Source organism: Ascidiella aspersa, chromosome 6 (genome assembly GCF_963924565.1).
Source record: "Ascidiella aspersa chromosome 6, kaAscAspe10.2, whole genome shotgun sequence".
Taxonomy (NCBI): domain Eukaryota; kingdom Metazoa; phylum Chordata; class Ascidiacea; order Phlebobranchia; family Ascidiidae; genus Ascidiella; species Ascidiella aspersa.
Genome location: NC_139452.1, coordinates 27,597,534 through 27,625,154, shown reverse-complemented (window position 1 = coordinate 27,625,154; position 27,621 = coordinate 27,597,534). Strand labels below are relative to the sequence as shown.

The 27,621-nt window shown below is 35.8% G+C and overlaps 2 protein-coding genes and 1 non-coding gene across 3 annotated transcripts; all 3 read right to left on the bottom strand.

Annotated features, from left to right (window-relative positions):
* Positions 1-921: 921 nt before the first annotated feature.
* Positions 922-8,895, bottom strand: LOC146141079 (claudin-7-like). Its single transcript, XM_083391617.1, has 5 exons — positions 8,723-8,895; positions 7,095-7,197; positions 4,461-4,567; positions 2,329-2,480; positions 922-1,337 (listed from the first exon to the last, which is right to left on the bottom strand). Exons 1-5 carry the CDS (start codon positions 8,852-8,854, stop codon positions 1,166-1,168), a joined length of 666 nt encoding a protein of 221 aa, XP_083247743.1. The 5' UTR covers positions 8,855-8,895; the 3' UTR covers positions 922-1,165.
* Trnaq-uug (transfer RNA glutamine (anticodon UUG)) lies at positions 6,210-6,284 on the bottom strand. Its single transcript has one exon. It is a non-coding gene; the product is annotated as a tRNA-Gln (tRNA).
* Positions 8,896-13,609: 4,714 nt separating the features above from the next.
* On the bottom strand, positions 13,610-17,455 carry LOC146141078 (claudin-7-like). The gene is made up of 5 exons (XM_083392045.1): positions 17,276-17,455; positions 16,616-16,718; positions 15,977-16,083; positions 15,253-15,401; positions 13,610-14,422 (listed from the first exon to the last, which is right to left on the bottom strand). The coding sequence occupies exons 1-5, from the start codon at positions 17,405-17,407 to the stop codon at positions 14,251-14,253; spliced, it is 663 nt and encodes a 220-aa protein (XP_083248171.1). The 5' UTR covers positions 17,408-17,455; the 3' UTR covers positions 13,610-14,250.
* Positions 17,456-27,621: the final 10,166 nt, after the last annotated feature.

The following is a 27,621-nucleotide window of genomic DNA, read 5'->3' as shown; positions in this document are numbered from 1 at the left end:
TGCTTTTCAATGTAATTGTCATTTCAAGTTTCGCTAACGTAAAAATGCCAAACTACTGTCATCTGCCTGCTAATTCATCGTAAAACAACTCCAGTTATATGATGCAGTTGCCTTGCTGACAATTGTTGCATTTGCCGTCTCAAGTTTTACATAGCGCCATATGCGACCAGCCCTGGAGCTACATTAACCTGCCATTCAGTCGACTGCAGCTCCTGTGCTCTGTTTTGTCATAATCAGGGTAGGCGTACAGTACCAGCAGGTGTACAAGCCTAATGAACAGGCGTTTGGTTGAGGGTATTTTTTGGTTCTTATCGATTGTTTCTGCACTATTAACGGGGTTGTAGTGAAGGCTAATCAATGACATATAAATCAAGTTATTCACTAAACAGACTGAGTTTAAATAATTTAACAAAGATTTTAAACCCGCTTTTTAAGTCCAAATTATTTAGAAGTGATTCTCTTAAGTTACACAATTTTAAAAGTAACAAATTTTCCATTGTTTGGTTTATTTCAACTGTACAAAGTTCGCAGCAATTCGAAAGGTATATGATTGAAATGTAGTGTTGTGACAAATGGGTTACACAGCGATTGGCATAAGCGCGATAACAGTATACGTAAAACACGATTAATTTATAAGTGAAATTTTGCCAATATCTGCTAGGTCCTAATGTGCATTTGAAAAAATATCGTAAAACATAAATTTAAAATTTAAAATTTAGCAGCTTTGTTGTCTATAAATCTGCATTAGCGTTTTCGTGAAACCCGCATTTCGGCTTAACATTGCATCACAAATATACAGTTTAGCTGAATGTTGGTAAGTTAAACTTCGGATTAGGGACAACAACAACATCAAAGTTGCACCCCTAAATGCGATGAAGCTTAAAGAAGTCCTATATCCTGTTGCTCTCTTGCTGATAAATGTCATGTTCAAATGTCCTTTTAATGGTTGTTCACTTATTGTGATCAAATGTCAACGTATAGTGGTAAATAATACTTAAGCTTTTAAAGAGTTACACACATAGAAACATCGCGGTGAGGTTGCCAATCAAAATAAAAGCAAGAAAAATGACAGCTGATTGTACAGGCAGATATAAAACTACAAGTTTAAACGAATATACTGTTGCTGCCAGGTAAACATTGTACTTTTAGTCAGATAAGTACAAGTTTAGACGTATTCTTGTCCGGTGTTGACCGACTTGGGCGGCCTATAGACATAGTTCCTGGGGGCGTCTTCATAGGAATCTCCACCACAGCCAGTGCACATAGCGAGAAGTCCAGCAATCAAAAGGAAAGCACCGCCAACCCAACCGATAAAGAGAGCTGTACCGAAGATATATCTACGGAAAACAGTCTTGTAAGTTTGAACCCTCAATGAGAAAACCGTACAGTTATAGCAAGACAAGACTACCATAAAAATACGCCTTTTTATAAACAGAACTATAGAACAACCGTTCAATATGCATTTCAAAAAACCTTGAACAATTTTTAGACTGGATTCTACGTTTTTGCGATCTAAGATAGCACGTCATATTATTGTCAAAAATACTCCCATAAAATTGACAAACAACACTCATTTTAGGGTAATGTCCAAGTCAAGTCATTTGTGAAACAATTTAAGGTTAAGTAAAGTCTCTATGAATAAATGAAACCTCCCAGTGAAGTATCAGATCAAATCAACTCAAAGCCAAGCCCTCGTCGTAACGATAAACTTAAAATTTGGAAAACTCGTTTAATTACGAGCAATCACTCAGCTAAAAAACAATAAAACGTAACATATACAAAGCAAATTGATTTACGTGTAAAAATTTAAATTAAATAACCCGATTTTATAAAAAAGCTTAATCACTTCACTTTAACCGAAGTCATTTATTCAAACGAATTTAGTCAAGTGAAGTCACTTTTCCCCGAAAAATTAGGTCAAGACAATTCATTTGAGAACAGTGACTTAAGTGTACTTGCGTCAATTCAATGACTTAAGTCATTATACACTGGTCGTTACCCGCAGGTAATGTAAACTAAACTAAACCCAAGCAAAAGAATTGTAAAAACGGGTCAATTCTTACCGGGTAATAGCCCCCCCCAAAAAACAACATGTAGCAAGTAAATTGTTTTATGTTTAAACATTGAGATAAATAACCTAATTTTATAAAAAAAATGCCTGTCATTTTTTCAAAAGACTTCTGTCAAGTCAAGTCATTTGACAACAGTGATTTTTACGTAAAGTAGATTCAATTACTTAAGGCAAGTCAATACACCACTGGTAGTTACCAACAGGTAAAGAACCAGTGAACTAAACCTGAGCAAAACAGTAAAATGAGACGTTTTTACCTGGTAACAAACGAAGTCCCTCCGCTGGCCAGACGTCGAGCAGTTGCAAACTCGTGCTGGATTCTTATATTGTTGGCGTACCAAGAAACAGCGGCAAATATCAGGACTCCAGCAAGCATCACAAGTATACCAGCTATCAATCGGATTCGTCTCTGTTTGTGTAACACATGATTAAGTTGTTTATTATTCTGTGGAAAAGTTGCTGATTCATTATTATTGCCAAATTGTATTTAACGATACTCCGCGGTGCTGTTTGAGGTGTTGCAATAACCGAGCTACTATAATGGCATCCATTTCGGCTGCTTGGACGAGCGTTTTTAAGAAGGCTATAATAGAAATAAGGTAAGTGTTGGATTAGACCAGTAGTTCTCAACCTTTTATGCTTCGTGGCCCCCTTTAATAGGCTCTCAACCATTGTGGCCACTGCTTGTACAAAATACCTAACATTGCATTCACGTGTTTTCACTTGTGTGACTTCTCCACGTCGGTTACAAACAGCAATTAAACGAAGTCTAACGAATAAACTTACTTACTTTCTACATAAACAAATCTGTTTTTACTTTAAAGTAACGTAGTTGTAGTCATTGCAAAGGTCATTCTTGAACTTCGCCAAGGTATTTTTTTGTTCGGCTCTGTTTTGTTTTGAGCCATTTCGTTTTATTCACGCAAGATCAGAAAATCCAGCTTTGCAAAGATAATTATAGTGGCGAATAAAATGCACATTACAACGGCCTTATTGTTGAGTAGTGAGACGAATCTCGAATTTTTGAAACTTTTTCGTTTAAAAAAAAGTTGAACTTTTCCGCGATAAACTACCCATAATACTTCTAGCAATAATTCTAGAATAATAAACTGGCAAGTGGGGTTCTTCAAAGTAGGCCTAGAATCTACAATATAATAGGTTGTGAAAGGTTATCGGTCAGTAATTGGCCCGAAAAGGCGCTAACGCCACATATATGGCTGCATTTGAAGCTGTAGCCACATTAATTGTTTCGCCACAGCGACAGGCGGCGTTAGTCCAAACGATAAAACGAATAAATTAACGGCAGAAGTGTTGCAATACCACGTGAACCAGCTTAAGAGTTATACCCGTGGCCCCCCTAATCACCGCTCCGTGGCCCCCTAGGGGGGGCGAGGGCCACGGTTGAGAAACCCTGGATTAGACTAAGCTTTCACTTGTGTATACCTGTTTAATAAACACAGATTTAAACGATTTTTTTAGAATGATATAACCGATTAAAATACATTTTAGCTGAAAATAATACAACTAAACCTAGAAGTTCGTTTAAGAAAACTTAGAAATTAAAAGTTGTATTTCTTAATTTACAGGTTTTTAATTTATACGCGTTCTACATGTGCAAAGTGCGTTAAAATACAGACGTTTTGCTGTGCTTGAAGCAGACTTGAATATGGACGACAAAAATTTGTACGCATAGAATGCCACTTTCCAAGTTGAACAGTTTACCCTAATGACTAAAATTTGTTCCGACTGAGTAAGTGAAAAACACCATTCGACAAAGTAGGATTTTCAGTAAAATCGGAAATTGTATTAATACGAACTGAATCAGAAGACACGGGGCCAATGCGCAGATTAGATTATGAATTACCAGCAAACTTCTCTAATTTGTCGAACTATAGGCTAGAATAATTATTTATTTGTCCAAACTGGCTTGAAGTTGTAAGATTAAACTTGATAGTTGTAACTAGGAATGTCCGATAATATCGGATCGGAGCCGATACCCGATGCCAAGCAGTGGTTGCGGAACTTAACACTTGGGTGGTATCGGCGTCAATCCGAAATTAATAGGTTCAGCATAACCATGTTTTGCGATTCAAATTTAAGTTTTTTCTGTTATAGAAGGTAAATAAAACAACACTGATGAAATACTGAAATAAAAATCGAAGATAAAAATAGGCTACCCAAACGCCAAAGCAAATTTCGGCATAATACCCTTTAAACGATTGACACTATATTCGTTATCAATTTGATTACTTCTGGTTAATTGGATATAACCATGACGCGGTTTGATTTCGGATTGGATCGCGATAATTTTAGCCACAGATATCGGATATCGGAATGGAAAACAAATATCGGACATTCCTTGTCGTGACGATTGCTTTCAAACACTCACCTTGGTTGATTTATCGTCACCTCCACAAGGAACCGAATCCATTCCGACCACCATGCAAATTAATCCGAAGATAGAGAACACAATTGACGAAATAGCAAAACCGCGAGCTGAAATATATATAAAAAAGTGTTAATAGTTGAACATTGTGTTCGGTACGGCGTCCATATAAAGTGATGGTACTCGCCCGATGTTAGGGTATTATCCATGCCGATACATAATTAAATTAGTAATTTCAACTATAGGATTGTCCGATAATATCGGATCGGAGTCGATACCCGATACAAAATAGTAGTATATGTATACTTAATACCAGGGTAGTATCGGTACTTGTCCGATACTAGGGTGTCATTGGTGCCGATCCGATACATAATTAAATTAGTAATTTCAACTATAGGATCGTCCGATAATATCGGATCGGAGTCGATACCCGATACCAATCTGTACTTAATACTAGGGCAGTTTTGGTGCTTGTTCGATATTTGAGTGGTATACGTTTTGATCCGATACAAAATGAAAGCCCACGATTTGTGATTTAACCGAACGTGTTCTGCTTTGAAAGCTAATTTTGGCAGCCAAAGCTTGGCTGAATTACTTAACGTTTAGTATTTGCGTCGCCTCGAAAAAAGGTAAAGGCACTGAACGAGACTGACAGATCACAAATTCGAGCAAATTATCGCAATATTAACTGTTACGCATATTGTTAAATTTTAATGTTTTAAAACTTTTATGCCGAGAATTCCAAGCACAATTCCAAAGCCGCTAGCTTAAACATTACACAGTTAACAAAAGTCTTTATTAAGTCTTTATGTTATGGTAGGCAACCACAGTTATACATTTGCAGAATATTTTCAGATTATAATAATGTTAAATGTTGTCTAAAATCAATCTGTACCAAAGCACCATTGTGCTGACGATACTTCTAAGCGTGAAAAAAGTAATGTCTAATTTTAAAACCCGCCTGAAGCAAAAACAAAAAACAGGACTCGCAAGAAAAAGCAAAGCGCCAAACAATTTGTTTTTTGGTATCAATAAAAAAAAATACCGGTTCTAATTAAGATCTAAGTCGTATTGATTTTTTGTTTTAACTGAAAATGTATACCTCAATTATATACGAATTCGAAATCCTATTATTGTACGATATTAAAAAAAAAACAATAACCTTGCCAAACAACGAGTATTATTCGTTACCGGTACATACAGTTAAATAAGGATTAACAAAAATCAATTGAATGCGAAAAATTTAGCGTGGTCACATCTATGCAAATGTAAAGGCTGTTTCGTCAACGTACAAGAATGCAAGTCATAAACGTTACAAACAGCAGGTTGTTTCTACAGGTAAGTTACTGAGAGTGCTGGATTAATTAGTATTTCGTGAATCACCAACGATACGAATCCAACTCAGATAATTATATGCACCGTTAAGAAAGCGTATGTAAAATTGCAGTGTTGTATTGGTGCACTTAAGTTACTGTTTCGAAATTGCTTGACTTGACTCTTGGTAAAATGACTTTACCTGACTTACGTCTTTTAGACAACTGCATTGACTTGGACTTAAGTCAGCAAGTTAAATGACTTGGGCTGAAACTAAGTGTTTTTATTCAACATTTTATTGTAAAATCGAACTATAAAAAGTTTTAACGAAAAACGATTAGATTACTACATGTAGATTTAGTATACCGAAAGCCATTGCAGACTCTTCACCGAATCTGTCGTTCAATGATGCAAGCAGGGCAGGCTAGAAAAACAACTAGCCTGCAGTGAGGTTCGAACTCACGACCTCCAGTCAAGCCGGGACCGTCGCTCTACCAACTGAGCTATGCAGGCTCAGAAGGGAGCGAGTCGAGAAACAACCATACGCCAATGCTTGCTCGATCTGTTAGTACAAGCAACTTCAATTGAAGGGGATCCACAGTACCATATCATTATTTAATGAAACATGAACACACATGTAAACACACATACGTGTGTTCATGTTTCATTACATGTAGATTTTGTGTTATTTTTCAGTTGAATTATTGCTCATAATCGGACGAGTTTACCGATTTCAATGGTTTGTCGTTTTATTAGTATTATTAGTGGTTTAACGTAAATGTGGCTTGCTGCTTTAATAATGACTTGATCGGGACTTGACTTTGCCCTAGGGCAGGGATTCTTAAACTGGGGTCCATGGACCCCTTGGGGGCCCGTGAACTAGTTTTATGGGGTCCATGAATATCTAATTGAAATATAAGTGTATATTTAAGAAGTAATCAGATCATTAAAGAAAACAATTTAATCAAAAATAAAGCGGTTTTGCACTGAATGTATTTAGACTCCATTTCACTTTCGCATTTTTGGACCAGAATCAGCAAATTTATGAAGCATATTTGTATTGTGACGTCAATTTATGACGTCATTTTTAAAATTTTTGACTTCAGTGGTCCACGCGAGATGAAAGAATATTTTAGGGGTCCGCGGTATAAAAAGTTTAAAAACCCCTGCGCTAGGGACTGGGACTTGACTTATCTTTAAAATACTATATTTTTTAAACGACTTGACTGGGACTTAAGTTATTTTACAAATGACTTAGCTGTTGCTTAATTCATTTCACGAATAACTTGTTACACAGAAGAATGCGAACTTAAATTGACTCACAAACTTGCAATTCGATCGGAAGTCCGAGGAAGAACCGGTTGAAATCGTCGCAATCCCAGTTTCCAGTTTGAAAAGCTTGACAGGTGATCCAAAGACCTTCGTGCTATATATAAAAAGTAAACTATATAATAATATACAAGACAAGTTGCAAATCGACACTAAACGGCAATGGTACAGTCAATTCAAACGTTATTGTTTACAACAGACAGGTAAAACTAAAATAAAGAACTTTGTAAATCGCTCTAAAATAAATTTGTTTAAAAAGAATACATGATTCGCCTTGACGGCGTTTTCTGTTACTGTAAATGCGAAATGACTATAACTAAGGCATCATGAAGAAAAAGATACCGTTAGCGGTTTCGAATTTTAAAATGGTCCTATATTTCATACTTGACAAACTTATCAAGGCCGCTGATGTATTGTATTTGAATTTGACCGTTGATTATCGACCATTAGTCGATCTATTGAGATACTTAAGGCATAATCAATGATCAAAAACGACTTCAGAAGAGCTGCAGTAGACACAGTGGTTGTATGTGTGTCACTGTGTGTCACTGTGTGTCTGCCATTGTCATAGATTATATTATATAATCTTCGTACAGTTTACCGATAAGTATTTAGAATCAAAAGGCCTTATACATTAAAAACGACAATTAACATATTATAGGGTAAAGAATTAATAAATATTAGAAACGACCTATATTCACTTCTATTTCACTATTTTTAGTCAATTCAATATACGAGTTCTTAGTTTTATTTAGAATTAAGGATTTTATTAAGTACACAAAAATAGCAGAATATGACTGCTTCAGTTGGGTATGTTTTTTTCTTAAAATTCAAATGATCTCTAAAAACTTACTGGTTCAAAATTCCAAACCACCTACAATCCTTTGATTTAATTCACGGATGAAAAGCAAGTTTTCTGCCAGATCTTTTTTAACACGGCGCCCTAAATATATTTTTAACACGGCGCCCTAAATATATATATATATGTTTTTTTGTGTCGACTAGGGTTTGCAATTTTTTGACAAGTGCTCATAAATTGATGTTAGTGAACAATAGACGAAGAACCCTGCTAATTTAATAACATATGCGAAAAAAATGTTGTATTTCAAAATTTTACACTAAAAATTCCATAGGCCTTCATGGCTCCCTAAAACCAGTCGCATACATCACCCGGGTAAATCACCCTTGGTTTACATTTATTGATTTAACATGCCTTTAGGTTTCAATAGCTAGCTCATACTTTTACAACCATTACAATACAGTAGTTGGTAGTTTATATTGATAGGAAGTAACTGAAACGTGTGCATTCTGTAATCGAACCCTTGTCAAGGCTAGAAAAACAACTAGCGTATTGTGGGATTCTAACTCACGACCTCCTGTCATACGGGGACCGTCTCTACGCTAAATAAAGCTACACAGGTTCAGAGAGGAGCGGGTCGAGAAACAATCATAACACCATTGCCGGCTACATCCTGTAGGAGTTTAAACCTAACCGTATAGTATAGGGCGTAGGCTGGTTGTTTTTCGAGCCTATAGCCTTGAAAGCATTATATCGCGATCAGGCTGACTGATTACGATGAGCCTTTCCGAAGGTATCTTGTGTTTATATGTAACATACTTACCCTGAATATACTGTCGTTAATCGTGTCTTCTGGGTCGTTTCGTTTCCAGTAGGGAATGCACACAGCAACTAACGTCATAAGTGTTCCGATGCTCATCATAATCATCGTTGCAATTTCGCCGCCCGAACCCATTTTGTCCTGTTTTGTCAGTTTTTAGCGAAATACAAACCAGTAAGTCTAAAACAGAGAAAAAAGTGTTATTAAAAATCCTGTTACTTTATAGGTACTCTATATGCATAAATAATGCTATAATGTAGCTTGAAAATGAATGTGAAAGCAAATTAGGTCGAGTAGATCAACATCATCTTGAAAAACAAGTTATGATACGCCGTTGTATCTTCAACAGTTGAAATCCATTCAAACCTCATTGATAAAAGCTGGAAAGGCAATTTTTATAATTTAAATTGTTAACTGCGAATCAAAACGCATTTTTGAGGTCAATGTCTATGAAATCGACCTATTTGGCTATGACATCATTCATAATACCTTTGCAAAAAAACGGTCGACCGCTCTTATATTTTAGATTTGCTATTCTAACCTTTACATTGAGAAGCTTTTTCTACCAAAAATAAATATTGTGACAACTTTGACACTTGTTCAGGGCACGATAAAAAAGACTGGAATACCTGTTTAAGTGAATTGAGTAGAAACGCCCCATAAGTAAAGAAACAAAGAAGCAACTGCACTATCAACTGAAACCGATAAAATTTTTCACGTAACTTAAAACGTAATTAAACACTGTTCACAATCACATAGCCTGCAAGTTTAGCCTACCCATTGCCTAATCATGTCTATACCAATTTTAAAACAAGGATTACCGTAATACAGAGAACAACAAGTATTACTGTAAAACGGGTTTGTCAATTTCGTCGCAAAAGCATTGTTGCGTACACGCCAATGACAACACAACTTCTACACGGCACCTTACGTACCACAGTTGTAGCTACAAAAGCCTGATTGACTGTGGAAGGCTAAACTTCACTAAACAACATCAACGCCTGCTGAAATGGAACTCATATGGCACTAAAACCCAAGTAATGGCATATAAAGGGTAGGAAACAAAAAAAAGTATGAGCAAGAAGGCCCATGTTGTGACAAGGACGTTTTTGGCATTTACTGCTGCGTGTAAATATATACTCCAACTTGACTTCAATGTAAATTTTTCACGGGTTTGTATGAGGCCCGTGATTTGACAGTCCAATTCAATTAGTGTTTGATTTTAATCCTTATTTTCAGAACTGAATTAAAACAAAAAAAAAACTATGCTTAATTTACATTTTGTGAAATTGAGATTTCGCCAGGAATAAGTTATGGTTGTTAGTCTATGGCTCCTTGTAAAAAATCATTTAAAAAACTGCAGTATTCTATATATTATTTCCGAATCTCACCGAATGCGCCAATTTCAGTGAAAAAATCTACTTAGGTAAAACACTTAACCCCATATTATTTTTAAACACATGCTATTTTTGTTTTGTAAACAAAAGTATCTTCAGGTCAACATTAGTGAGTTTTCTTTATTATAAGATATCAATCCTATCTCGGTAAAAACGTGATTTGCAGTAGCTTTACAAATCTTTGACATCAATTATCTCCAAAGTTATATTATGTGACTTAGTTGTTTGAAAACTAAGTTGTTTAAAGTCTTAATTTGTCTTATCGTTACTGTATCAAAAGCAATTTTTGAACAAATTTTTACTGTACAAACCCCTCTTAAAACTGACCAAATATTTATTGTGCTCTTGGTAAACGGCTTCAACCTTCTATTAGCACATCTGAACGCAAATTCTGATTTATATCATCACTTAGCATTCGTGATGTCCTATATAATCAACATCTGATCGTCGCCACTGTGATTGCATACACATTTGTTGTTGGCATTTCAACGGTTTTAACCGGTGTAATGTAATATTGCGTAACTAGACGTATAATCCAAAAATAGGGCTGAACGTTGTATTGATTTTTGAAATTGGCGCTGTTTTCATTTGCTGAATGTGTTTAGTATGGTGATTTATTCAGAAAAATGTTTTTATTGTAATGGGGCTATAGTCCCCTTTTTTAATTGCTCATTAGCTTACTTATACTCTTAAGGCGCGCCAACTCTTTTTTTTTAAACAACAAGATTTTTTTTAAACTACAAGCAATGAATTAATAATTACCCTATTTAAGGTATTTTTATCAATGAATAAATATTAAAAATGCCTTTGTTTAAGCTTTTAGTGTTTCAAGGCGTAATCTGAAACTTTGACGTTTTGACTGGCAATGGCGAAATTTTAGGAATTTTTCGCACTGCGATCAAATTACATAATGACTTGCATAAGTCGCATAGTTTCATCTCACGTAGCGGCAAGCCTAAACCATTAAAGGTACGAGCAATAATAATTGCTACCTTCCGACGTATGTTCCACTTATCTACTACTGAGCAATCACAGAACGCTCAATTTTTGTTTCAACCGAAATTATTCTGAAAAAGCACAGAAAAAATTCACGGCGCCAAAAAAAAATTTAAAATACACAAGTTTGGAAAAATAAATTCGGCGACGGCTTTTTAACATATTTTGCTCTGCATTCTATATATTCGGCCTCTGTTAAGCGAAATGCCGTTTTCCCAGCGTATAGAGCCTAAAATAGAGAACCAAAGGCGCCAACGCCCTCGGCTACAGACGTGTGTGTGCGTGTGTGGATTGTGCGACAGAATATTCGATGAACGAGGGATTTCAGTTGCTCAATAAGAGGGGGCAATTAAAGAAACCCTTTCACATTAATTTACATTTTTTTAATTTATAAAAACCAACGTTAAACGTAGGAAAAGAACAAGTTAAACACGCCACTGATTTAGGTTTACGTTTTATCTTGATGTTTAGTACTGTTTAAGCCTCTTAAATATCCTCCTTCCAGTTTGTTTTATGATATTCCACACCTCAAAGTCACTGTGTTATCGCCTATGCCTCGCGGCGTCAGTCGTTTTGGCTGCGAATACGCAAAATGCTATGGTGTTCTTGCCGCTTCAATCAAACGGTCTGTACGATAATTTGAACACGCGCAGTCAAATGCATCAAGCTGCTGATCATTAAAGCCTTGAAATATAATGACGGGCTGGGATTCGCTAACAACAAAAAATTAAATCGTTCAATATGGTAGTAGATGGCTATAGATGTGCTTATATATCGAAGTAGAGACCGCGAATTTAAAGTGGCGTCATTGTCACGTGTTTTCTTTTCACGTGACCTAACGTCACCTGGTGGACGTTCCGACATTTTCCTAAGAAATAAAGTTTTCGACAAAGGAATAATGAGTAATTGTTTTCTCTAAAAGGCAAACTAAGTTGACAAACCATACAGTACAAAGGTAATAACTTATTCCTTGGTTATGAAAGATGTTGTATGTACATTTTAAACGAGTCTGCTGATTTAACAAAACCACATTCATCCGACCGCCATTGCAAACTTCATAAATAGCTTGTCGTTTAAATAATCAACATATTTCTTGACATAATAGCAGCTTGAGGCTTGATTTATTGTTTTTGACGTAATGTCCCCAAACCTACATAAAATATAACAGACTCCAAGAAAAAGAAAACAGGTGTTTGTTCCTTTATTTACATATATCAGAACAACTAAAGCGAATGGTGCTGGTAAAATTCATAGGTAAAACAGTTAGTAATTATTATATAAGCAAAGCAGGACTTCTGTAAGTGTTTTTAGGTGCAAAGTCTTTTGTAGTGACTTTAGAGTTTTGGTCCATGAACCAAAAACGGACTCGACGAACGGCGGCCCAATTATATATGTCGCGAATAGTGGGTTGAAACACTCATTTAAAACGTAACATAGCAATTTGCTCAATAAACAGCTTGCATGATATCATATGAACGTGGCACGATCCCTGGAATTGCGCCAATTACCGTCTCATGTTCTAGTCTTGAAGTTGTCCACGTTTGATTGAGGGCGCCAGTCAAATAAACTTGTTTTGGCTGGGTATGTTCGATACCGTGTGTAACATTGAAATACGGATACCTGACATTTCGGGAAAAATACGGACCTGACATAAATTTGCGCAATTTCGTATTAAGCAAATATAAGAAAGTAAAATATCAAAATCTAATGCTAAGGTTATCAGGCGAAACTTTTATTTAGCGTTTTGAATCCAAGTTATTCGAGTGTTTTAGTATGTAAGAAAATTATGGTTTTGAGTATGACTTTGATTACCGCTTTCGGACATTCTAATCTTCATTTTTCCTAATTGTAGCAAAAGCGCCACGATTATACTACATTTGATGAGATAACCATAACTGCAAAAGTATACTCAAATATATTAACCTCTAAAAGTTGCAATATTCTCTTTCACTCACAATAGTTATCACGTATAGTCACTATAGTACTTGAATTACTGAAAATTGCACCAATTACCATCTCGAGTTTGATATTACAAGAATCGGTTTTAATGTTACAACAAATTATCCTAAATTACCCAAAAGGCCGGCTTTCATTTTAGCATAGACATGTTAATATAGTAGATTTATCAGAGAAACGAGCGAATGTTTACCTGAAAATAGCCAAGATTGACGTGGATTCAAGATAAATACTTCAGAATATATAGCAATCTTAAAGACCATATAGAAGTAGGTAACATTTTAAAGTTTTGAATATTTCATTATTCAGTTTGAACAAAAAATAAATAAAGACCATGTTTACAATAGATAACTAGATATTCGAAACGTTAAAAATGTGACCTATTTCTATATTCGCCTCGATATTCCTACTGAATCTAACCAAAACCGTCAGTCATTATGATTCAAAAATATTCCAAATTTTTTTTTTTTTTTATCACATTTCAAAGACCAGTGGTTAATCAGTCCATTAAGTTTTATTACGACTGTACAAAGTTCGCGTTATGAGTTCACCAACAGTTGGAATGGAATACGGGAAAATATTTGCAGAAAAAACAAAAATAAAAGCCAACCTGGATCATAAAAACAAGTGAATTTAGCCAATTTATATAAAAGCTGTTTATCATTATCGACGGCATTTGGGACGATAGCTTTTAAGCAATGGAAGAAACGTCATTTAATTATCGACTTTCAAAGTATTTTCGACGTAACTTAATAACACAAACAGGCTCTTGAATAGGAAAAAAGCTGATGCTATGTTATTTCGAGGTAAGGTAAGCCACACCATGAACTGTTGCCGGAAAATAAAAGCGAAAATTGCAAGTACGTCGTTTTCCGGATGGAAAAACAAAGGGCTTTGTACATGTCATATTAATGTTTCAATTTTTACAGCGATTATACGGCGTTCTGCGACAACGAAAGGCGTTAAAATTTCAGCACAAAAACGCTAAGAACTGTGTTACATTCAGATAAAAAGCATTCAACCTCGGTATCTCTCCAACGGTAATCGTATTTCAAACGCGCTATTCTCATAAAAAGGTTAAAAACAAACAGAAGTAAAACAGCAGCATCAGCAGCAGCCGAGACCCAGAAAACACATCAGGGCTAAAGGGTTATGTTACATAAGGGAGAAAATCCTCAATCTTTAGACGTACTCCTGGCCGGTGTTGGCGGACTTTGGTGGCCTGTACACATAGCTCCTTGGTCCCTCGTCGTACGATTCACCCCCACAACCGGTGCAAATTCCTAGAAGCCCTGCGATGACCAGGAAAGCACCCCCGGCCCAGCCAATGAAGAGAGCCTCGCCAAAGATGAACCTGGGTATAAAATGGTCGATTTATTAGGATGAAAAAGCATGAAAGTTATGTGGGAGTTTTAAACAAGCTTTACCTAATAAAGTGGCCATACCAGGACAGAAGTGGTTGACCATATTCTGCGTTACAATACCAAGCTTTTTCACACGCCTTTGCTGGTTCTTGTTTCAAGGACATTGACTCACAAGGAGGTTTTACAAAAGAATAAATGTCTTTCTGTCCAGTCACTCTACTTCAACTTCAACACTTAATTACCTAATAAAGTGACGATACCTACTTGGCCTATTTCGACGCACCGAAGTAAATTAATTATCAGACTGACATCTGGTGACAACAGCTTTCTTACAAACAGGTTCTTGACAACGTTTTTATACTCAAGAGTGAGCAACAATAAGGTTAAGGGTGAGCGTCTGTTGCCTGGGGTGGACAGTCCTTTTAAGCAGCAATACAAACAAATTCTCATTCGCTTCAATGGCAATATTCGGGAGGAAACAACCGTTTTTAGATCAAATATCCGGCAATTTTAGGATAAACACTGAATATGCATTTCACAAGGACAACAGTAAAGAACGTAAACATGAGATCAGCAACAAATAAAAAGTTTTACTTTTACTTCTCGGCTGCTGTTGATAGACCTCAAAAGGTCAACAAAACAGTATAGGTCAAATAGTTCACCTTAACTAATTAAATTTCAGTGGCAAGACTTAGCAGACACTTTAAAATTTAACAAGGACCAGCCATCCAACACTTAATAGTTTAACCACAGACAAGGTCAAATATTTCACCTTAACTAAATCCAGGAGCAAGGACCACTCAACACTTAAATATTTCACCTTGTAATGGCGCTTCCTCCCCCGGACAGGATCTGAGCGGTGGCGAACTCGTGCTGAATCCTGATGTCGTTGGCGTACCAGGAAACGGCGGCGACCAGAAGAAGACCAGAGAGGAATCCGAGGATGCCACCCACCAGACGGATTCGCTTCTGCAAAGGAAAAATTTATGTTAAATTATATTTAGCTTTAGAGGTATTGGGGGACAGTGATTCGACAACAATTTTTTAGGGTACTGTAGACATTTTTGGAATTTTTGGAAACGATGACATCTCCCAGTCAATAAGGCTACGCTTGTTTTGTTTAGAGATTAACAAAACAAGTGTGAAACGCTTTCGAAATCAAACGGAGCCTGGTTGAGACAATAAATATCCAGTGTAGTACAGTGTTGATACAAATAGCTGGGTGGCTCACAAATCATGAATAAAATGCCTACATTAATTTAATATCGGATCGGTACCAATACCACCCTAGTATCGGACGAGTAGCAAAACTACAACTTAGCAACGGACAACGGATCCGATCCGATATGATTGTACATTAGTTGAAAGTGTCCCTCCGTTATTTAGCAACAGCAGTTATCTATCTTAACCTGACGATGCTGTCTCTAATCAGTGTTGTTTTATGACACAATTTTGAGTTATCAAACACAGTTAAGCCCCATGTAAATGAGTTTGTAATCCGAGTCTAGTTAACGCAACGATTGAAACCGCAGCATCAAACGCACCTTGGTTGATTTATCGTCGCTTCCGCAAGGCACAGAGTCCATTCCGATGATCATGCAAGCAATGGCGAAAATACCGAACACGATCGACGTGATGGAAAGTCCACGGGCTGTAAAGAGAATAAGATGTTGGTTAACATAGCATAAAAATTGAAAGCAGGAAATTTATATCTAGTAGGTATGTCCTTTTAATGAATAAAAGTACGCATAAAAGAAGTATCGGCATTGGTGTTGATTTTGGGATCTCAAATTTAAAACAAAAATATACATTGTTGTAATGACTTAAGTTAATGAGTTCCCTTTAGAGCAGTTGACTGGCTCTAATAAGGACTTGATTGGGATCTGACTGGTACTTGAGTCACTAAAAAACAATTATTTACAACACTGAAGAACGAAACACAATTTATTCACATAATTAATCAGCTGCTAAAAATTTATTTTACTAGAAATTAAAACGACAGCAAACGCTTTGAGTTCGAGAAACGCTCGTGTAAAACTGGAGTTAACCAAACTTAGGAAAGGTTGTAAAAGTGCATTGAATTTGCGAAAATTTTCTGTTGATTTTGAACTGCCGTTAACCCTTCAGGTTGATTTTTTTAGAAATCTTAGTAGAGGTTTTCAAGGATGCCAAGATTTACTCACCGGCTTGTAATTCGGATGGAAGTCCAAGGAAGAATCGATTGAAGTCGTCGCAATCCCAGTTTCCAGTTTGGAAGGTTTGGCATTTGATCCATAGGCCTTCGTGCTAGATAAATAAACAACACGTTTAATCAACATATCGTTACGCTCATAAGAAAAGTGTTAAGTATTTTTTTCCAGATTTTGATTTTTTGCGAAAGTCACTCCTTGTTACCATTCCCATCCATAAAATAGTGCCTAGGTCATTTCGCATGCGCGTGTGCGATTTTGTACGTACGGTGCATCAACCTACTGAATGACAAATAAAGATGTCCGTCCGACGCTTTAATCCGATACCACAAGCAGAAAGATGAAATTAAAACGTTCAAAGGGAGTTTGTTTCAGGTTACAATGTCAAAATTTTCTTGGTGGCATTAATTGCCTTCAGTTATTAACTAATATCGTTTAATAAGTTAGTGTTATTCAAAATAAAAACAGCTCGATGTCTCCCAAATCATGACTAAAATGCTTAGATTAATTTCTCATCGGCTCTGCACCGATACCACCCTAGTATCGGACAAGTAGTAATTTTACAATATAGCATCGGGGATCGATTCAATACTGTCGGACATGCCTAGTTCAAATTGTCCGGCCTTATTTCGAAAACGCAGTTATGTATCTTACCCTGACGATGCTGTCTCTGATCGTGTCCTCTGGGTCATTTCTCTTCCAGTAGGGAATAGCGGACGCCGCAACCGTCATGATCGTACCTATTGCCATCATTACCACCGTCGCAATCTCTATGCCGGAACCCATTGCGTATTTTCGGTTTTTAGAGTCGGGGTCGTTAAAATTAAACTGAACTTAAAATATCTGAAAGAATAAGTTTCGGTGGTTAAAAATAAAACTTAACTCGAAATATCTAAAAGAATTCCATGGTTAAAAATAAAACTTAACTTTATAAAATCTGAAGGAATAAGTTTTTGTGGTTAAATTTCGATTTTTTTTCCTAAACAAAATAAAAATGTTTTATTATTAGCCTTTCAAATTGCAACTCTACCTGAAGTATAAAATCATTCTAGTAAAAATACGTGTTACTTGGTCAGAAAAAATTATTATCCAGCATTTTACTCGCATTTTACTCGCATTTGTTAAAACCAAGTTAATATAATATCTATGTTGAAATAATAAACTTGTTGTGTCCTGCTATTTTACTCCTAACCCACAGCGCCAATTACACGGAAAACCATTGATGTTTATAAACATTTGGTTACACGGTCGCGTCAGTGTTCAAAAAAAACAAGTCCCGACGTAAAATGATAACGAGTTCAATTATTGCATTAAATGAGCACTTGAAGAGATTAACCTAATTCATTTATTTTGAAGCTGGAAACATAAAAACAAAATAACGTACATAATTATGTTTAAATCAATTTCATTTCGAATTGTATAACAAAAGTAGTCTGCGACTTTTGAAATAAAGGAATCGCCCGCAGACAATTAACTGCCAAATTATCAGATTGTATATTAAAAAAAGGAATACACTAAAACAATTTCTTAAAAATTTACAGAAATATATATTTTGCTTTACTAAAAATATAATATATTAGATAATGATATGATTTGAAAAACAGCCTTACATCAACGTTAGTTCAATATTATTCTCTCATCTCAAAATCAAAACATCATTCCGTCAAATCAAACCAAGTGCGTATCAAATGACAATGCGAATTTATCGATCTTCTTAAACAAGTCGACAAAGAGATTGCTAAATGATTCTGACCTACAGAGGAATCACTAAACCCCGAGGTACTGTGTGAAGCGCAGCTAAAACAACAGAAACTTTAATTGACTGCCTTACACGTCGCCTTTGTTGAAACTAGGCTAATGGTGCCGGGAACATTGAGATCAAGACGAGGGGGAGTTAATCGTGTCCCATATAAAACTTACAAGATGTCTGACAAGGCCGTATGATGCGTAGAACTATTTTAAAACAGTGTAACACTGTAAGCCGCATTAAGATTGCGGCTATTTATTGCTATTTTAAATTAAACCATTTTGTTTTAATTTTCTGTTCGAGTTATTAATGTTTTTGCTTGACCGACGTTCTTCGTAAATTTGTCATAATTGAAAGCTTCGTTTATACAACACAGACAATAAACGTAACAAAACTATTTTTTACTTGAATTCACTCAAATAATAAGAATCTATAATAATAAACAACTACAAAAGTTAATAATCAGAATCTGATAATTTTGTAAAATCAAATTGCACATGTTTTTTATTGGTCTAAACTCAAAAAAAAAAATCTCGCGTAGAGGTCTAGTACGTTTTTAAATAAATAGTAAGAATCATTGAAAGGCAGAGAAATTGTTTAAATAAGTTGCGAAATATGGGTGTGGAATCACAAAACAACGGGAGTCCCATAAGGTCTTAATCACCACTGTTTTTCTCCCACACACACATTTTGGTGTAACTGCAGACCGCGATAAGACGCTCGACGACGCTTTGTTCCCATGACGTCATACCCTGTGAGAGTGACGTAAACGTTTTACGACGGCCCCCGGGGGACCATTTGCAATATGTGTGATTTTAAAACTCAAGCTTGCGAAACAACGTAAAATGCTACGAACGCATCCAATGCTGAATTGTAAATACTAACGCTTTACCGGCCTTTAGTATAATAAACACAGAAATAGCTTATTTGGAGAGACAGACTACTTTATAAATACCGGACACGACGGAATACACTATATTAACGTTTTGTGTCTTAAGTAAATTGTACGTCAATTAAAAGGTTAAGAGACAGTAGATTGAAGTAATTCAATGATTTAACGACAATCCGGTAACAGTCCTCTTGACTTAAGAATATCTTTTGTCGTTACACCATTTTGAGCAAAATCCAACAAAACTAAAAAAAAAGTTGTAAGTATTATAGCTATTTTGAAAATATAAAGCTACTGACAAAATTAACATAAAGATAATTTTGATTGATACAAAAATCCAACATGTATTATAAATCTTTTCTAACATCGGGATTTTATAAGATAATAATTTTCAGAAGACACAACCATTTGCAGTATAGCGCGCAAAAACTAGCACTGTTCACAAAAACTCCATATTCGGCTATCTCAAACCACATCTACCGGTCTCTATCTACGGCTAAAAAGCGAAACACTGAACAAAAATGGGTAGGGCACTCTCCGCGTAAAAAGAGGCCTTCTTCATTGCGGCAAACCTAACTGAAAGCAAAGCACAGAACAGCGTCCTAGTCCAAGACGTTGGCTTCAAGTTGCCTCGTATACGCCCCGGGCTAAAACGATTTCACAGCGATTACTGAGACGCGCCTTTCACAGAGATTTTGAATCCTGGTTGCTCTGGGCGCTTGAAGGATTTTAATTGGCGCTTGGGAAAAGCTCTTCTAATCGTGATTGGTCTAGCGCCGTTTCAAATTGCGATAATAATTTAGGAGAGAACGATTCCCGCTGGAAGACGAGTTTGAGGTCATTGAATCGTTAATGTTTTGACTTTACTGATTCAATCATATGTCTATTTGAAAGAAAGACTGGAGACATATCTTAAAATCAGTAAAGCCAAAGTTTTCTTAAATAGAAAATTTTTCAAACAGATTAATCTTTCTAAAACGCACTTTTTGACCACAGTAAACTATGAAAAAATTAGTAGTAAAATCGCAATCCTCATGTCTATAATACTGGCAGTAACCATACCACAAAAAAAATTAACAACAAGAGGATTGGGGTCTAAAACAGACCTTCGAAACACCAGTACTACATCAAGACATTCCACGAGCACATTTACCCCTTTTTCTATAAAAAGTTTTGTTTATTAAACTCACGTTCATCTGTACCGGATGCTATATCAAAGAACAAGTGTCCACAAAACAGCTGGTAGCTTGCAACAATTTTACCCGTACAACGGCACAGCTTTTAAATACAAATGTCGGCCTGCACTAGCAATAGCGGTTACATGGGCTTTAACAGCTGGCAGCTTGCGAACATTTCAACCGTACAACAGCACAGCTTTGAAATACAAACACCAGCACCAGCATGAAGAGGTTACAAAGGCTTTCCTCCTGCCGTGCGCACCTGTTTTCACTGCACGTCGTCGCTCCACTCTAGCACCTCACTACAGTGACGTCACACCGATTCCAAGGCTAAAATAACAGCAGCAAGGCTGGAGCAGCACTTGGACTGAATCCCTCGCGCTCAAACTGCTGCCATTGCTCAGTGATTCGCAGCACGGTGCCAATATAAACTGGAATGTGGTGGCGCGATTGAAAGAAACTACCAAGTAGCCCCGGGGCATGCTGTCCAACGGCTCTCGAAGTGCCAGTGTAATGATACGGGGCAGGTACGCCGATTTTCGGCGCTTTACCTCCCATTATCTCGTTAATTGCCACCTTTTGCGCGATTCCAAGAAGAACCAACGGCGTGATTGGGAACCTCATGCTTACACACAAGCAACCGTTCAGCTTTTTACCTTTTAATCGAGCAACCGGTCGAAGAAAAAATCGTTTTAACTCTGTTTGGCGGGATGCTAGTCGCCAAAGGTGCAAATTAGCTGAATTTCTTTAGAAAACGGATAGTTACTCGAAAAACAAGCTGCGCGTGATGCAAAAAAATTGACTGCTCATAGTTTTGTGTTTTGCCAATTGCGTTTCACTCAAAAAGTTTGATTGCTTGTGGTACTCAATAAACTGTTGCTCAATGGGTTTAAACAACTCTATAAAATAAACTTTCCACGTGATTATGAATCATAGCATCAAATGCATCTTAAGCAAAATTACCCAAAGCATCTCAAACAGTGAAGCTTCACAATCATCTTAAACAATAAATAGAAAAAGCATTTTGCACAGTAAAGTTCTAATTACTTGTAATCAATTAATAAGAAAAGTATCCTAACAATAAAGTTTCAAATTAGATTTAAACAGTAAAATGAAAGCATCCTAAACAATATTGCTCCAAATCAATTTAAACCAATGCATAGAAATAATGGCCAGCAAAAAGCTTCATAAGAGTTTTTACCAATAAAATTTGAAAAGCTTAATATAAGATTTGTTTTTTGGAGGAGTTCTTTTTTTTGATTGCAACTAAATTCAAAAATGCATATAGAATGCAACGCAGGCAGCGAAAAACATGCGGTTTTCTTATCGGCCAACCCAGTTTTTGCTTTAGCTCGACGAGCTGTGTACAGAAAAACAAACCTGTGTTCCCACAAGCGACTTGCGGCTGATAAATCGCCGAAAGCAAAATACCAACGGCATGTGATGTATATATGGATATGCGGCTTATCTTACAAAACGCATAGGCCGTGTTTATACGAAACAACGGGTAACGAAACATGATTAATAGAGTCATTCCACTTCTTGGTCAATTAAATCGTCCGAGACTCTTTGTGTTTATAACTTGTGGCGAATTTAATAACTGGAAACTAGCACAGCGAACAAAATGACTCCTCAATCCTCATCTACATTTTTGTGATAAAACAACGTGTTTACTGTATCATATTATGTAATTGACAAGAGCATACTCTACACATGTTATCTACGATAAATAAATGTCGCTCTTAAAATCATATAATCAGTATTTTAAAAGCGAAATATATCTATCATATAACATCCAAACCAGCTGATTTTCGGTTTACTAAGTTCTGTACTTAGTTGAATCTTTATCATTGATGTGGAACCAGAATCGTTTGTATTTCACCATTCGGATTTAGGCAGATTCTGTTCTTTCGTTACTCGGCCTATTCTATTGGACAGCAACGAAGCTGTACAGTCTCACACATAAACAGTATCGCTTCAACTAAAGTATTACTTCCCAAATGACTGTAGACTTTTTCGACAGTTCATCACCGACCTTTAGAAACACCTCAACAAAAGGAAAAAAATAATATCCTCCAGAAAAGTCTTTGATATATTTGCATTGCAACTAAATTTTACAAAACGACCATTTTTTCAATTTTAATTCACAAATAACTCTAGTAAGGTCGGGGTGTAACTAAACTCACATCCAGGAGCCGATGAATTCTATCAAAAAGGATGGATCTGTATACGATGTAGGCCACCCCTCACTTGAATATAAACGAAGTAAATATTCGCCTTTACAGAGCTTTAATATTTAATCAGAGGGCATGAAATTTTCATGCGGCCCAGTCAGTGCCGAATAAGGTAAACTGGCGTCTGCTCTACAGGAGAAAATAATTCGGTTAAGCCTACGTAGACCAGCCAGGTTCATGTGATGCAATTATAGGTGAATCACATGAGAATTGAATGTCTGTGAATCAAATGTCGCAAAGTCACTGTCAAATCAGATTTACATCAACCTCAATTAGCCCAAGGGCAAGCAGAAACTATAGTTTGTTGAAACACGGCTGATAAATTTTGTGTTACGATTTTCAATGATGTAATGGAAAATTGCTTCTTTTTCCGCTGCACTTTTCTGCTACGTTTTCTGTAAAAGTTTTAGGTGGGTATTCATCAGACATATTATGACGTAATCTGATTTAATTTCCATCGGCTAAAAATAACTTGAACGACATTTGTAATCGCTAGTTTACAATTTAAAATATGTTTGTATTTGTTTAATTGAAAGCGTCATTCACAATAAAGCTAGTCAACGAAAAGAAAACTGGTTAGAACACTCAGCAATTCCTATTACCATTTTTGTTGTCATGTAGAAGTGTATCGCATCAAACGTAAACATTGGTATTATCTCTTGAGTATTTTCGAAATTGACAACGTTTTAAGCCAATTACATGAAATTGTTATCTCGAAATACCAGTACCTGTCAAAATGCTTTCTTTAGCTCAATTAAAATGGTTTATTATTATGGATGTGGAAGTTACAAATTTACTAATTGTAGCAACGCCATTAATTTAGCCAAACACAAACGCAGACACAGCGTTTTAAATCTTGTCCATTCCGACTAATGCCCAATTAAGGCAATTTAAATAAGATTTAAGTGCAATTCAAGTGAACCTTCTGCAATGTCAATGCCCGAGGCTAGTTAACTCATCGTTACGTCATAGACGGTAATTACAACAAAGGAACAGCACATTGGAGAAACTGCCACAAAATGTTATAAATATTTACATTTGTCGCATATTTTCAAAGGAGTCGAGTTTAGTTGAAATGTTGGAAATTAAACATACTTTAACCAGACAGTTTTGACTAAAAAAAGAACGATTTTTACAAGAGCCCTACACTGTCATGGACATTATTAAAAGTACAATACTTTTATCTAACATATTTAACGGATATCAATAATGGTACCAGGATTTAAAGGGATTCTCATTAGCTTAAAATGTCTGATGGTAAACAGGATATATCGCAAAGCCCATTAGCATTTGTGATAACCTTTAATATAGGTAAAAACCCTTTGTTATCTACTTAGTAGCAAATTCGGACTTAAAAAAAGAGACTGTATGCTGGCTGCAACAAAACTACACACACAACATTTAAAAGACAAGCTTGAAAAGAAGCTCACTATGTCGCCAAGCGGAGTGAAATAACTGTCAGTAAGTACAATTCGCCAAACCAAAATACCTCACCAATATTTAAGAAAAAACAAAAATAAAATAACATTTATGTTCTTTAAAACATATCAGCCTCCAGTTTTGATTTCTATCTAACATATTTAAATTGCAAATGAAGCTCGAATATGTCAAGGCGAGTCCAAATAAAAAGCGGCGACATTAAGCGAAAGCGTCATGTCTATTGTGACACCACAATTGGCCTCCCCTCTGAGTGACTCGCAACGGGGTAGTGAGGGAACGAGATTTATGAAGCTGTGAAGTTTTGCTTTGAGGCTCTGCTATTTAAAAGAGACTCGCCCTAAATTTAATTCGGTTTCCGCGGTTTCAAATGATTTTTTAACTTGGGCCTGGTTTAATAAGGCAAGCTAACAAACCGCATTTTTAAAATATCCCTGGTGTGTTTTTGAACGTTTTATGTTTTGCCAGTTAACATAGCGTTGCCCCATTTTTAATTGTACCAATTTTAATTTTGAAAAAGAACATTTGTTTTTTTACGGAAGTATTCTTTATGGGTTTCTAGTTAGCAATTTTGTAAGATGTAAAAAGATTTATATTTCTCCTGCTTATAACAAAAACTTTTGTGGCACAACTGTAGGGCGATGATTTCTTTTCACATAAAAAATGGACAAGTGGAAATATTGACGAATATTCTTTTTAGTCCTAAATCAGAAACACTTTAATTTAAATTGCTGCTTAATTTAAATGATTTTTAGGAATTAATAATGATGCCAAAATAGTAATATACCTAAAAAAAAGTAAAACTATGGATTAGATATAGCCTACGTTAAAATAAAATAAATAGATATTACATAAAGTATAACGATTCTATGTTTAACTTAGTTCTATTACGTTAAAACCACTGTTAAAACTGATTACATTCAATTTTGATCTAAATTTTATTTTTTTTTAATCATTCTAATAAAATATAACCTCTTTTAAACATTCTTCGATTGAACAAAGTATTCCACTGACGTTTTAGTTGACAAACAAGCTGATATTCGAGGCATAATCGTAGACAGACTTTAAAAAACATTTCTTGTAAACTTAATAACAACTAATTCTTGTAAAACATATTTGCGCCACCTCAATTTTGAGTATAGGACAATTCATTTTTTTATAAGATGGGGGTAATCTCAGTCGAAAAAGCAAAACAATTGAGTTAACATTAATAAAAAAATTTAGCACCCAACACCAGCTGTAATTTAAAGCAATTAACAACAAAACCCCGATCCTACAAAAATCAAGCAACCGAAACTGTCAATCTCATAATACAGCTCGCTTCAATTCAACAAAAGCGAACTGAGAGGGACGATTGTTTTTGTTTGAATCTTGCCAGAGTGTGCGCCAAAATCCCACTGGGTCAAGATTGTTAAATCCCATTGTGACGTCACCACGCATCGTTGTGACGCGACAAACCGCTGTGACAATACAGCAGTTTCAGAGTTTGAACCAACGAACCTATTTGGTTTTATTCCCGCAAAAAAAGCAATAAAGTCATAAAAAAACTTTTCTATTTGGGGTAAATATGTTTCAGGTTTTGAAGTTAAGTGAAACGAGATTTTTTATGAGCAGCCTTGTGCAATTTTATGTACCATAATACAAAACAAGTATTACAAGACGTTCAGTTCCTATGCACAAATTTGAACAAATTTATTAACTGACTGTAACAATGTGGCATATCTAAACACTGATCACGACATCAAAAAGTTACGTTATAACGCGACAAAAAAACACATGTATATATAGATTTCAAAAATCTGCTGTTCGCGGTCGAACTCCTGCGCAAACGTTATACTGAAATCGAGTTTGTATACGATCAAGCAAATGAGGAGACAAACATTTTCGCGCTTAATTTGAAATTTGCTGAATTTAAATAGATAGATAGCTTTATTTTTTTGGAGATAAAACAAATAAAACTCAGTACAAAGAGACGAAGAAAAATTACAGTTATTTGTTCCAGGATGCAGTGAAACACCGTTAGCTACATCGAGTCAACTGCACCCAACTGCACGAATAATGGTTTCTTGAAAAAGTTCGCATAATGTCAACACAACTGGCCAGATAACGTTCGTTTCGTATACAAGGGATCTCCCGCAGACAATAAAATGAAAGGAAAAAACATTTTTATTTAAAAAGCAATCGATATTTGCATTGTTCAATAAAACCTCTTACAGAAGCATAAAGAATTATGTTAATTTTAAGATGTGAATTTATGCTTAATATGTACTTTTTTATTTCACGGTTTTAGTATCACGGTTCACGTAAAGTGGAGTTGCATTCGGAATATGAACAAAACACAAAGAATCAGAAATTCCGAAATAAAATATTTAACATGCACGTGGGGCCTTGCTTCCCAGTTTTGCCAACGAAACGAAAAGAGAATATATTTTTTATTAATAAACAAAAAAATTACAAGATTCTGGCATACTCAGCGTTTTGTATTTCATTAAAAGAACAAAATTCTCTTTTTTTCAGTTCGTAAAACCACTGAAAAACAATTTTAAAACGTGGACTGGAATGATTTCGGCATACTTTCATTAAACGAGAAAAATCATTGTTTTTTCATTTTTTAAATCCTGACAGCACCAAAAAACAAGTTTGCTCTCACGCGTACTAAAAATGCTGTCGTTGTTGTTGACAAGTAACTTGAACCACCTTACGTCTGAACGAATGATCGGGTGTTTGCCGCTGTTTATTGCTGTTGGGTTTGGCGGGTTCGTTTTCAAACGTGGAATTAATTGGTTCAGTGGAAAACTTAGAAAGAATATATATTTTAGCAAATAAAATTGCGAAAAGAGCACGAGGAAAACAAATTATAGCAGAAAAGCTCTCATGCGGCGAACGACCATTTACTTTTGTGTATCGCCATATTTTCTCTTTTTAAAGTCGAATATTGCTCGGAAGTTCGCACAAAAGATACCATCGCGAAAAAGCGTAACATAGTCGGGACACCCTCGGCATATTTACATTAATAAATTGCATATCTTGTACATAAAAGAACACAATTCACAAATGCTTTGCACGGTTCATCTTTTTGTAACGAAACAAGATTTTTTTTTTATAAAATAAAATGGGGTTTTGCGCGATCGTTCTTAACGAAACGAGAATAAAATTATTTAACTGGAATTACGGCGAACGGCGCACCTTGTGGTAAATTTTTTTTTAAATAATTGCTGCATTTGGTGCAAAAGAGAATATTTATTCGTTATCAGTGCAAAAAATAAAAAGTGTGGTTACAATTCAGTTAAGTTTCAAAATTAAAATCTGCCGACGGCAAGGATTGTAAAAACGAGTCCAATTCTATAAACGAGTAGAAACTCCGAATGATAAGAATTGCGTTCGACATTTTAGAAGTGAGGTTTAATATTTAAGTCACATTGACTGGTGATGATACAAGTACAAATCAAACCGTCTTTACAATTGATGTCGATTTACTCGACCCTTTAGGCCAGGGATGTCCAACCTGCGGCCCG